This window comes from Leuciscus leuciscus (genome assembly GCF_965113295.1).
Source record: "Leuciscus leuciscus genome assembly, chromosome: 13".
Lineage (NCBI taxonomy): Eukaryota > Metazoa > Chordata > Actinopteri > Cypriniformes > Leuciscidae > Leuciscus > Leuciscus leuciscus.
In genome coordinates, this window is record NC_138737.1 from 24,301,099 (window position 1) to 24,314,450 (window position 13,352).

The 13,352-nt window shown below is 36.7% G+C and overlaps 1 protein-coding gene across 6 annotated transcripts in view; it reads left to right on the forward strand.

The window, feature by feature from the left end:
• The first annotated feature begins 4,679 nt into the window (after window positions 1–4,679).
• The window catches only part of iqsec2b (IQ motif and Sec7 domain ArfGEF 2b), a 79,864-nt gene continuing 71,191 nt past the window's right edge, over window positions 4,680–13,352 (forward strand). For 3 of the 6 annotated variants that reach the window (XM_082189404.1, XM_082189405.1, XM_082189406.1), the window contains exon 1: window positions 4,681–6,458. In XM_082189404.1, coding sequence (XP_082045530.1) covers window positions 6,013–6,458 — 446 coding nt within the window. In that variant the 5' untranslated portion in view covers window positions 4,681–6,012. Of the gene's footprint in view, window positions 6,459–13,352 lie in introns of all 6 variants that reach the window. The other 3 variants (XM_082189400.1, XM_082189402.1, XM_082189401.1) reach the window with 2 other exon arrangements.

Consider the following 13,352-nt stretch of genomic DNA (forward strand, 5'->3'; position numbering starts at 1 on the left):
AGTGGGTGAAATTAGCCCTCTTGCTGGGTTAAGTCTTACTCATGTGCTGGGTTATTTTTTTGTTGCATTGCCTTAATAAAATTAGAACCATTAACAAATATTTGTTATATTATGAATGTAAAATAATTATTATCTCTGTAATACAATAAACCAGAGAGGCCACTGTATGATTTCAATCTCATTTTTTATTTTATACATTTCTTTAAAACTTTTCTTTATCAAATACAAATGTTAATCAATGTCAAAGGTCTGACATGTCCCCCTCATTTCATCCCTGAGGCACAGAATGTGCAGCAATTCACCGGTCATCTCATTTAGTAAATATTCAACCATGTTGGTCCTCACCTGTTGATTACACAAGTCAAGTCATCTTTATTTATATAGCGCTTTTTACAATACAGATTGTATCAAAGCAGCTTCACAGTGATACTGTAACATGAATATAATACAACAAAGTTTGTTTCTAGAAGAAAATTGCGTCATCGTCCACCTTAAGGCAAATCAATAATATTGTTGAATATTAAATGTCCCCAACTAAGCAAGCCAAAAGCCAAGGCAACAGTGGCAAGGAACCAAAACTCCATCAGTGACAGAATGGAGGAAAAAACCTTGGGAGAACCCAGTCTCAGTCGCTCAGTTCTCCTCTGGCCAACGAGCGAACAGTGTATGATTATGATCCAGGCAGCGTTACAGGTCAGAGGTCAGATTGGATCAGAACATTCAGAATATTTATCCAGTTCCATCTGGTTGGAAGTCGGAGTCATCACACCGGTATGGAGACGAATTTGTTGAGGATCAGACGTGTCGATGAGGCCTTCACAGGGCTGATGAGGCTGGCCCTTCAGGGATGCGTCATGGATGGGTCCAGGCGCAGGTCCACCTTCTGATCTGGATACGGCCTGGATCCGGCTGACTTCAGTAAACTTTAGAATGAACAGAAAGACATACATTAGCATAGAGGCCATTTTTCTTATTAAATAATGAGTACATCAGGTGTTATAGGAAAGTGTCCCCGGTTCCGGCTGGCCTATGCAGCCTAATAATCATTTAACTGATTTGAATAATAGAAATGTATAATGTTCTATATGAATGCCAGGTAAAAGAGATGCGTTTTTCTAGATTTAAACTGACAGAGTGTGTCTGCTTCCCGGACAATCACTTAGAGTTTTGCTATAAAACTGACATGCAAGTTAAGCTTTTTTTGTGGAAGTATCAATTTATTATTGAATATGCAATTAAAATTATTGCAAACATTACCAAATTACCAAATGTGAAAAACAAACAAAATGTGTAGTATTTGCAAACTGAATTATTGTAATAGTAATAAAAGAGTAATTTGGACAAATATGATCAACATTAAGGCATTAAAATAAAACATTATTATTAAAAGTAAAATATTACTGTAATGTTGATATAGTGTCTTTAACATTAAAACTCACAAACCCACAAAGCTGCTTAATCTCCTGACTGGCAGCGCTGATGATAGATGTTAGATGTTAACTTGCACACAATAAAATGAAAGATGACATGCATGGTGGTAGGGTAGGCTATCATGTAAGTTTACAATTTTTTAAGTTTTAAATATTGGCGATCATTCGTTCAACTACGGGTATACTTTTCTTCTCAAAACTGGCGCCTGTCCATTTATTTCTCCTTTCCTCAGTCGATGTTTATAAAGATTGAAAGTCATACATTTACTAGGGGTGTGACGATAACCGCATCACCGCAATATCGCGTTAATGAGATGCCTACCGCGGTGTGAGGTCATCACCGCACCTTTTTTTTTTTTTTTTTTTTTTAAGTTACAGGAGTGCATATGGTGTGTGATATGAACTATAAACACATTCATTTTTGCTTATAATTTACTGTATTCTGCGAGTCCCATGTTCAAGTGCTTCTGGAGGGAAAAAAAACGCTTCCTGCGCAAGGGAGGGACAGTCCGTTAAACATATGGGGGATTTATTTTTTTGTGTGTTTCTGATTATTATTAATTAACTGCTAGGTTTCAGTACTTGTGATGTTTACAGATAATGTTCAATTAAATACAAACAAACACAGGCATAAAAGACAAGCATAACGTAAACAGTTGGAGATTTTAATTGCAAGTAGCGATCTCTCTTATGTGGTAGCCTATAGGCAATAACAGTTGACGGCGCTAGCCGAATGACATTATTCAAAAAATAGCCACGAATCTAGTGTATAAGCCAAATACTGTGTCGCCTTTGAGGCAGGTGACAATTAAGGGGAATCCGGTGAATTTGGACAAGGCAATATACCGTATTTGTCGCACAAAAGTATCCGTCTCGCGAGGAAATACCACTAACTTAAGACCACATCTTAGAAAAATTAACCATCCTGTGGCGTTTGCTGGACTTAAGTGCAGCACACCTACCTTAGGTCGGCGACACACTGGCTGCGTGGCGTGTCCGTTTTTATTTCGGCTCCCATGTTAACAGGTTAGAGCTTGCACACTGCCTGCGTGAGACGCGCGTCTCAGTTGCGGCACGTGCCGCGCGGAAAAAAAGCGTGCATGCTATAAATAGAACCGACGCCTATTTTTCACGCAAGCCTGTTGGAAGCGTTTCCTGGCAAAATAGAATAGGAACAAAAATTTTGTATGTCATTTTGACATGAATACATATTAATAAATTACATTTTGATGTTTGAAAGTTTAGGTTTTGACATAAATGCAGATATAAATGTAATTAAAAAAAATATTATCGATTTTCAAATATTGCACCTGTCAATACAGAACGAAATATTCTCTAGCCTATTTTGCCGTCAATACTGCCGACGCTGTCTTTGCTGTTATTTATGTTTAACATTATAGGCCTTCCACAACTCTCTCCCCATATGTCGAATATATCACCAATGAGGCTTAATGTGTCACCTAGCAGCAGCAGCGCTGTTTCTGGTGTGCAAAGACATAAAAAAAGCCACGCAGCTGACACGCAACAGAAACGCCACACTCACACCACGCAGCCAGTGTGTCGCCGGCCTTAATTAATAGTTAATTATTCATATTTACAATTTAATATAACTGTTAATTTGTTTATTTGTTAATAAAGAATACTGCTTTATGTTATTCATTTCCATTGTCATTTACAAGCTACATGCGTTCTTGATTCGGTTAACCGCCAAACCGTCGGTTAACCGCCAAACCGCGAGATTTGTTGCTTCTTTACCGCGGTAAGAAAAAATCCCATACCGTCACAGCCCTAACATTTACTTAAAAAAAAAAAGGCTATATCAAGCTCTTGAAAGCCTTTTTTTTTTTGGCAGAAACGGTGGTTCGAGACATTACAGAAGACACACGCAGACTGTGCTGGAACTTACCTCAGTCACTTCTTCAGACGAGTATTTCTAAAACTACGCCAGCAGACTTTTCACTCACAACTCACTAGCTAGCCTAACGTAGCCCTACATTAGAGACTCATTTCCCGCTGATTTTACGTGCGAGCCCTGTGAGGGAAACTGAGCGTAGGGATTTCATACAAAACGCTTTTCTCACTTTTAAATACGCAACGTCCACAATGAATAGGCCTACGATAATTACATGATGAATTTAGAATTTAAATTTTCAAAAAGGCTGCTGATATAGCTGGTTTAATTTCAACTAAGGATTTAACGATGCAGCATTTTGTCAAAAATTCTAACCGGCTAGCTGTGGCTAATTAATGTTTCACAGAATAAATACGTTACCCCTCACACTTCCATATCAAAGACTGTATGTTGAACAGTGAAATTAGCTTGCTGCTACCACCACAACTTATTAAAAATATAGGTAAACATTCATATTAACTTACCATAAAACACTGCCTGCTCCGAGTCGAGTGGTGTGCTCCTCGAGTCAGAAGTGAAGAAGAATCCAGAAAGTTCCGCAAAGAATGAAAAAGGTAACCAGTTGCTGGGTTAAAATAACCCAACCAGCGGTTCATTTGTGAATGACCCCCTTACAACTCATTTGACCCAGCATACGCAACCCAATAATGTGTTTACAGTACCCCAAACAACCCAACTTTTTGACCCAGCACAATCAACCCAACAATTTGTTTACAGAAACAACCCAGCATTTTTTTGAGTGTGCAAATAACCCTATTCCTAACCATATTGTAAATACATGTTGTTAATTAACTTTACTGATTACGTATAATCACAAGGACACCTTAAAAATAGTGTAACTAAACATTTTTTTAAATTCTTTACTACTGTACAATATTGCCATGATTAATACAGTTCTATTCATACTGTTCATAATACAATTGAAAAGCGCAATTAACTTACTAACATTTTGTAGCACAATTTTTTACTTAAATTAAAGGCAACAAAAACTTAAATCTTCAATTTTATTGGTTTGATTTTTACAGCATATTTTCCCCGATAACATTTTTGTCATTTCTATAATTCTCTTTCTTTAAATTTATTTGGTTATTTTATTTTGACAAATGTATTATTTGTCATGACAATAATTGTTTTAACTATGATATTTTTGATAGAGATGTTGATACTATGGTCATTTTTGTAAGGCTATTCGAATTATTACGTTACATATGTAGCCTAACACGTTTGTATGATTCAAGCTTCATTTGTTGAAATCTCTCTCTCTCTCTCTCTGTTCTACTGAAAAGATCTTGCGTGGGTTGACTGTGTGACGAGCGCAGGAAAGACTAGTTTAACGCTTACTATGCTTTTCAGTTGCTACTGGATCTGTCAGGTGAGAAGCGCGCTCACGAACCTGAGCATCCGCGAGATCATCTTCAAAAGCATCAGCGCGCGTCAAGTGACCAAGCGTCGGTTACTTCGGGAAATACAGGAGAACGCGGAACTTTAGCGCAGGTGGTCCTCGGTCACCTCTTCGATTTACGTCTTGGAAAAGTCTGTTTTATGAGAGAAAATACAAAAGCCTTAAGTCTTAAACGACGTTGTTATTCACACACGCCGGACGTCGAGGTTAAAATAAACTAACAAGACGCGAAGATTGTAAAAAGAAATCGGAGCGCTCGAGATGCACTGAAAGCTTCCCTTAAAATGGGTTGAAGAAAAGAAAACACCGATAAAGAGAGGTGTAAGTAGGATTTTTTTTTTAACATGTGGAACCATATATGTAAATTTGATTTTGAAATACATTGACACTATATTGAAGAAGAAGAAGAAGAAGAGGAACGCGCGCTCAGCGCGTGCAAGTGTTTCTTACACTTTTAATGTATTTATCTCAAATTCTTCTTCTGCTGCTTTGTATAAAAGCGGTTTACTGTCTTGAGGTGTTGGACTTCACATTTATGATTCCGTTTGTCTGTTAATGAAGAAAGCCGTTTCTTCACTTATATTTACAGTATGTTTTCTATCTCAAGCTATACAGATCTTAGTGGATTTCAGGGATTAAATTGGTCTATTTTTGCTGCTGTTCCCTATTTTCCACTGTGCTACCTCAGCATGTGGGAGTTGTGTGTAGCACAGCAAATCTCAAGATGACTGGATTTGGGAATGACTGGGTTTGTGGAAACAGTAGAAATGATCTACAGATTTCTTTTGACTGTAATATAAGCATTTATTTACATCACTTATGTTCATGAGTTCATGTCGTCACGTGGACTCAAATGGATCTTTTTGTCTGGAACAGCTACAAGCTGATGCTCAGAACTGTCCATGCAATACCTTTTTTTAGACTTCATCTTTGTTTACTAACTTTTTGAAGTACAATCACAGCTGAGAGGATGCGAATTGTTGACCTTTGAACTCATTTGCTGAGTGCTGCAGTTACAGGCCATACTTTCTTTTTCTTTTTCTTTTTTTTACAATTGAAGGATTCATGGATGAACACTAAGATGCAATCGCTGCAAATAACATTGGTGCTGTAAATGTCCTTTGCTGGTGTTTTTCATTTGTTGATACTCGTTGCAACTTATAGGATAAAAGACAGATCTATCAAGCTTCTACCTTCGGGCTCTTTTGTTTTATCTCCCCCCCACTGAACTTATCAGGTGGGGGGGGGGGAAGGGTAAGGCCCAAACTATGGAGTCCAACCCAGACAGCCCAAGTCGGGCTGTGGAGTACCTTCTGGAACTCAATAACATCATCGAGAACCAGGCCAAACTTCTAGAAACTCAACGTAAACGCATCGAGGAGCTCGAGACGCAGCTAGACCAGGTCAACCAGGAGAACCAGGACCTGCGGCAGGACAGGAACCCAGGAACCGAGAACTCGCAGCAGATCCACAACTACAACCAGAGCTCAAAGCCCAGCCAGCCATCATCACTACCAAACCACAATGCCGGAGATGTCGTTCAGAACAGCAGCAGTAATATACCCTCATCCACGGTGCCTGGTCCAGCTCGACGAACACACACGAGGCTGACCCGAGGCCTGTCATGTGGGTCAGCTCCTGTTGAGAAAGAGAGAAGCCGACTGGAGCGCAATGACAGCTCTGGGACCAACAACACTTCGACTCTACGGAAACAGTAAGTGCCTCATTCCCTTGTGTTATAAACCTCATGTTATAAGGGGTTGATCTGGGTTATTGGATGTTTGGGCCTTTGTGTTGCCATATGGTATTTGTGCTATTTTTGTGGTATGAGAAGTTCATTTAGTGTTGATATGAATTACAAAGTTTGGTCAACAAAACTGTGTGTGCTTTTGTGCAAGAGATGAAAACTGAAGTCTAAGACTCAATTAATTCACAAATACATTGAGTTGAGACTCTTAAGGCCTGTTCACACCAAGAGCGATAATGTTTTATCATTCATCAGCAGGAAAAAAAAAACGTTCTGAAAGTGATTCCAACAATATCGTTTCTCTTAGACTTGAACATAATTTAACCTAGACTTTGACTTCAACAAGTCTTTAATATAATTAATATTATTAATTAATTACATTAATATATGTAGTCTTTATATACAAGGAGAAATATTTGTCTAGTATTATTATATTATATTATATTATATTATATTATATTATATTTTTCTTTCCTGTTTTCCACAGGTATAGATATAATGATATGATATGATTGGTAATACATCATATGCTGGGGGTGTACCGTGTTGTTTAGTGTGAGCAAAAACAAATTGTTTACCACAGTAACCCATTAATTTACTATGGGGAAACATATTCATTTTCTATTAACTAAAAGAAAAATATGCCTAAAAATGTTTTGTTTTCTTGTGATTGGATAATTAATAATAATAATTAATATACCAATAACAATAATTTTGTTATTATTATTATTATTAACAACAACAACAATGATTATTATTAATATTATTTCAGATTATTATTATTTTTATTCATGTAAATACTTTCTTTTGAATACCTAATGAATGAGAAAAATATATATAAAACAATAATATTTGTCCTATGACAGGACAGGAAAATATTTAGACTTGATCTTGAAGACTTGAGATTCTATGGCAGAGACGTGAACATGTTGAGAACATGTTTCTTCCGTTTTTGCTTGGTTCTGGATTTATTTCTGGACATGGATGCAATCCGAAATATTGTAAAACACTTTATATAGAAGTGAGGTCTACATTTTTGTGTGAAGGAATGTGCTCTGTGTATGTATGTGTTTGACAAAAGCACAATCTGGGTTTCCTTTGGGGTTGAAACATTTTTGTTGAACACCAAGTTCTCCCGCTTCTGCTTATTTTGTGTGCTCATTCTCCTCAGGCTTTATGCTACCGTGTTTTCCCATTTTTAAATAAGAAAACACATGGAGTTTGTTGTTGGTGGGGGAAAGGTTAAGTATTCTGCAGATGTTTTTTTTTCTGCATCCTTGGGTGATCCAGGCATCAACAGAAACAGCAGCTCCAGAGCGTCAGTCTCAGCGTGTGTCTTCCTCTCTGCCTCATTGAGCTCAACCCTCTATACTCGGCTCATATAATTATGTTTGCTCGCTCATCGCCAGCAGCTGCACAACCCCTGTATTCTCTACTCAAGTATCTTGAGAGCTCTTAGATCTGTTCATCTTCTGCCTTTTTCACCCTTGCTTGTCTGAAATTATTGTCTAGAACAATCCATCACTCTCCTTTCACAATGTTGAATCATCGAGTTCAGAACAAGCCAAAATAAAAACACTAAAATAAACCAGGCTGATGGGGAACACAGATTTAATGTGTGAAGTTCAAGCTGAGTTTTATTCAGATAATTCTCATCCACTGCCATCTCTAATTGGAAGCATTTCTACTGGGTTGAAGATGCCTTTGAATGTTAAAAAAAAAAGTGTTTTCCAGCAAGAATTTCTCACTGAACTGTCTGTATACATCTACATTTTTGACATATCGAGGATACATGTCATTAGATGAAGTACTCTGACAGTATGAAAAACATGAAAAATGTCTGACAGTCTAACTTATTTTATTGAAAATGAAATTTTAAACAATTTGTGTCAGTCAACCGGTTAAAAAATTACTTTCACTAATTTGATTCATCTCTCAAAATCTTTCCCAGAGGTCCCTGTGTTGACTTTTCTCTTTTCTTATATATATATATATATATATATATGATAACACCGCTGTTTATCACTGATGGTTTTTTTATTAAGTTTTGTAGATTAAATTGAATGTTGCTTTTGGCTCCAATGTAGTCCACCCCATTGAACATTACAAACTCATCGTACTCTTGCAAATCGATTCAACTGAATCAAAAGAAAAATTAGCTCGATAATCAGACAGTATTAGTGAATGCAAATTTTTAATGGGCTAAATACAATTAGCACTTATTGTTTGATCGATTTCCAAACACATATACACTTTCCATCCGTTTTCACATGTTATTTTTTTATTCTTACTTTTTGAAAACCAAGGATATGTTAGCAGTGAGCAGTGGAGGATTCATTTGGTTGGTATTACAGGGAAATGGTATTCATTGACTGACTCTCTCCCTCTCTCTCTCTCTCTCTCTCTCTCTCTCTCTCTCTCTCTCTCTCTCTCTCTCTCTCTCTCTCTCTCTCTCTCTCTCTGCATCCTCCTCTTCTTTGACTCCCTCCCATGGGGCCGTTAGTCATTAGTAAGGAACACATATTAGTTATTTATGTGGGTGTAAGACTGTGCTGATTGGCTGGGCAGTTTGTTCCAGTACTACAGAGATCATAGCGGAGGCAGCAAATGAAACGCTTCCATTTTTGTCTAGATTTATCCTCTAATTAGCTCCTTCACTATGATTTTAATTTGCTTATGCTCCAGCCTTTACCATGACCTCAGATTTATGACCTCACGGGCACTTTTAAACCTATTATAATATCTGTGCAGACTAAAGCTTTCCACAATTTTGGGATGCTACTGCACAATATTGTAAAATCAGTTAGAGATAAATGTGTTATGTGGCATTTTCATCTAGATTATCTTGAGTGCCATGAGAGCAATTTAAAGGTTGATAGGAACACTGTTATTTTGGTATTATTTACTGTATATACCATTATAGTATTTATTAATATTGCAAATTATAGCTTTTATTTTTACAATATTTTGTAATATATATATATATATATATATATATATATATATATTACAAAATATTGTAAAAATATTTTGTAAATATTTTGTACAAATATATATATATATATATTTGTAACTTTATTTCAGCTTTTTTAAATTACTGACATTTTTTTTTTTGTAGTTTTAGTTTTAGTAAACACTCTTAGGAAGCCTCTCTTAATTCTCTGGGAAAATATTAAAGTGCCCTTTTTTGAATAATACCTTTCATGCAATATAGCTGTTTGTGAATGTAAAATGTCTGCACAGTTTTAAAGATCAAAGTGCACAACAAATTAAGTTATTGTCTCCTAAACGAAAAAATCGATTCTGAATTGCTGAACGAGTCATCAGCAACTCCAGACTCACTTCTCGTAACATGCCTAAGCTACAATGTAACAAGTTTGCATAATGCCAGCCTATATGGTCTGCCCACGAACAACGTCTACTTTGACCGTCCTTCAAACACTGTAGTTGTAGCTGAGGCCCGGAAGAGTTTGGTTCGTGTTGTCGACATGATGCTGTTTTCAGCACTGCAAATCCACTTTGCATGCATTTCAAAAGAATAAGGACTCGCACTGGAACTGATACAGAAACACCGACACCATCGTTACTGTGTATCAAGCGCTGAGGAAGCCTCCAGAGTTGAAATTCAGATATGGTAATGGGTGTTTCATTTCCGACACGCGCTTTTAGCTGTAGACCAATCACAACAGACTGGGCTGTCTGACCAATCAGAGCAGAGTATGTTTGTGGAAGGGAGGTGTTTCGAGAGACTAAATCTTCAGACTAACCATTTTCAGACTCTTTGAGAAATTAGGTAATGTGTAATATATATTATAAGAAAATTAAAGTGTTTTTTGACCTTGGACGCATTTAAACATATTGTAGGAGACCTTCCAAACTAAATTAGGAACCATTAAAATAGCAAAATAAAGGCACTTTAAAAGAAAGAAAGAAAGAAAGAAAGAAAGAAAGAAAGAAAGAAAGAAAGAAAGAAAGAAAGAAAGAAAGAAAGAAGGAAAGAAATGCCATAATTTACTCATGTTCATGTTGGAACATAAAAGGAGTCCTGAAGAAATTATTATTTTCCATACAACTATAATGAACGGGAGCATTTAAGCTTCAAAAAGGATGCAAAAGCATAAAATATCACGAAAAAAATCAATAATAAAGTGCTCTAATTGACTTGTGCCATATTTTCCTAGTCCTCTAAAATAAGCTTTTTTTGTGTGACAAACAGACTGATATTAAGGTAATTTTTTCACATAATCATCCTCTCCAGTGTCTTTTTAACCTCTGCAACCTTTTCCTGAAATATGGTTCTATTATCAGTTCTATTATATTGAAAATAAGTTTTTCCCTATACAGAAGGAAGTCATACAGGTTTGAAGGGTAAGTAAATGATGACAGAAGAATATTCTGTCCCTTTAATGCATTCAACATCCACTCCAGTTTGAGTTATTTTTAAGAGCACTTTTTTGCCATTAAAGAATTTTTTTTTTCAGAGCATGAAGCATGTTATTCCGGACATCATTCTGCTTTCTGAGTCTTGTCTCATCCTCTTTTCACACTCACCTCTCACAATCCCAGCATCCTCTTTTCACTGCTTTAGGTCAGAGGTCATTCTTTATTCATATCTTCTCTCCGCTTTTCCCCCTTCCGTGCTCTTTTCTCCCTCTCTCTTATTCTTTGACTCAATCTATCCATTTATGGGTTTCATTCGCCTTTGCTTTTTAAAACTCGTTCTCCTGATGTTTTTAGGTGTCCCTCTCTCTCTTTTCATGTGTGCCGCCCTCTCCACCCTCTCTGTGGCCAACAGATGGAGAATCAGTGTGTGTGTTCCACCACTTCTCTTTTAGAGTCGAAAACATGCTGAGAGAAGGTCTTTCTCTTTCTCTCTCTCTCTTTCCTCCTACATCTCCTCCATTTTAGCTCATCTCCATATAGTCTAAGAGTGAATCCTGTATCGGATCACATCTCCATCTTTTCATTGTCCTTTCCCTCTATATCTGTCTGTTGATGATATGGCATTAGGTCAGGGTTATCCAGCGGGTGTTAATTATTGACCCATGTTGTGCTTTTCGAGTGCTTCTCATGGCTCCGGCTGTGTGCCAGCAGTCTGAACTCTGCTGGTTATGCCCTTTGGAATAGCCTTGAGCATTTGCAGTTAAATAAATAGAAGTAGAAAATGTTTATTTAATAAATATCCCTGCTCTTATTGTAGTTGATTCATCATCATTATTTTCAGAATTATTTATTAACTGTCTCAACCTTTGAAATGGCATTTCTTCTGACATATACCTATGGTGTGAAAGGGAAAAGTAATGTGAGCTTATGGCATTGCTAGGAATTCATTTAGCTGCAGTTCCCTCAAGAACCCCCATTTTGGAAACCCTGCCATATCTGATTCCTGAGTTTTTCCCTCAGAATGCTTGATCAAGTTAGTCTCTGTGTCCAGGAATTTTTTCATTATTGTATGAAATGCACAGTTTAGTTTTTTTCTGAATTGAGGTAGTCAAACTAGGTCTATTGGAGTCATGATTGATTTTCATTACTTGGGGCTTCCCTCTCCTCATTTGGTTTTCACTCATGTGTCTGGATGGTTGGATAAATGTTACATTAAGTTACTGTGGGTCCCACTTTATGTTAGGTGTCTTTAACTACTATGTGCTTACGTAAAAAAAAAAAGTGGATTAATTATAAAGAAAAATGTATTGATAAAAAGGAAAGGTTTAAGGTTGGGTTAAAGGGTAGGGGTAGACGATGTATGGTCAATGGTGTAATTATAGATTTAATTACAGAAATTAATTAGCCCTACTAGGCCTAATTCATTTCTGTAATTACATCTATAATTACACCATTGACCATACATCCACCCCTACTCCTTTTTAAAAAAATTTCGGCTGATTTTTCCGGAAGTGCGCCCGCCTGCACAGACTACTTTGGAATCATTTGTGAAAATGTCATTTGTGTGGAAGCATTGTACTGGAAATGCAGAGGTACCTGTCTGAGGCACAGATACCAAGAAGCGAACAGCCGTTAGCGTACTGGTGCACAAATAAGAGCCGCTTTCCTGCGCTCGCTGAAGTTGCGCAATAGTACCTGTCCGCGCCCTGCACTAGTGTAGACAGCGTACGTTTGATCAGCTCAGCTTCTCACGTGTTTGATGAGAAACGAAACAGACTAACATGTGACAAAGCTGAAATGCTTATTTTTTTGTAAAGAATGCATGCACTTTTGAAAAGCTTGACGTAAACGTCATTTCTGGATAGGATGATCATTTTTATTTTACCTTAAAATTACATTGACTTAATTTGATTTAAAAAGCACCCGCTGTAGCATCTTTGTTTTACTCGTTGCACTAAACATTATTTGATTTAACATTTTAGAATAATTTATTTGTTTTGGTTTTATTTAGTTTCACCGGTAAAGACCTTTTTTCTTTACATCGAATTAAAAAAACGAAACAAATGCTGAATGCTGATTAAATAGCTAAACATCTTTGTTTGGACTGTTGAGTGTGTGTTGATTGTGTAGTGAACTATGCAGTTGTTGCCTTTAATTTCACATGGTTACAGTTAATGTTTTCATTTAAGGCCAGTTTTATGTAGTTTCAAGTTCAACCCAATTTAAAAACAAAAGCTAAACGCTGATGCTAAATGTCAATACCATCTATGTATTGAATGAGCTTAAGCAGTTACTGCCATTCATTTCAGATGGTCCAGTTTTTCAACAGTCAAAAGCCAGTTTGGCTTTTATATTCTTTTATACTTGTATTCTTTCTTGTTTGTTGCTTAAAGAAAAAAAAAAGTGTATTGGCCAGTATGCTTGTAAAATAAACGGTATTGGAATTGTCCATGAAAGATCATGATCGGTGCATCACTA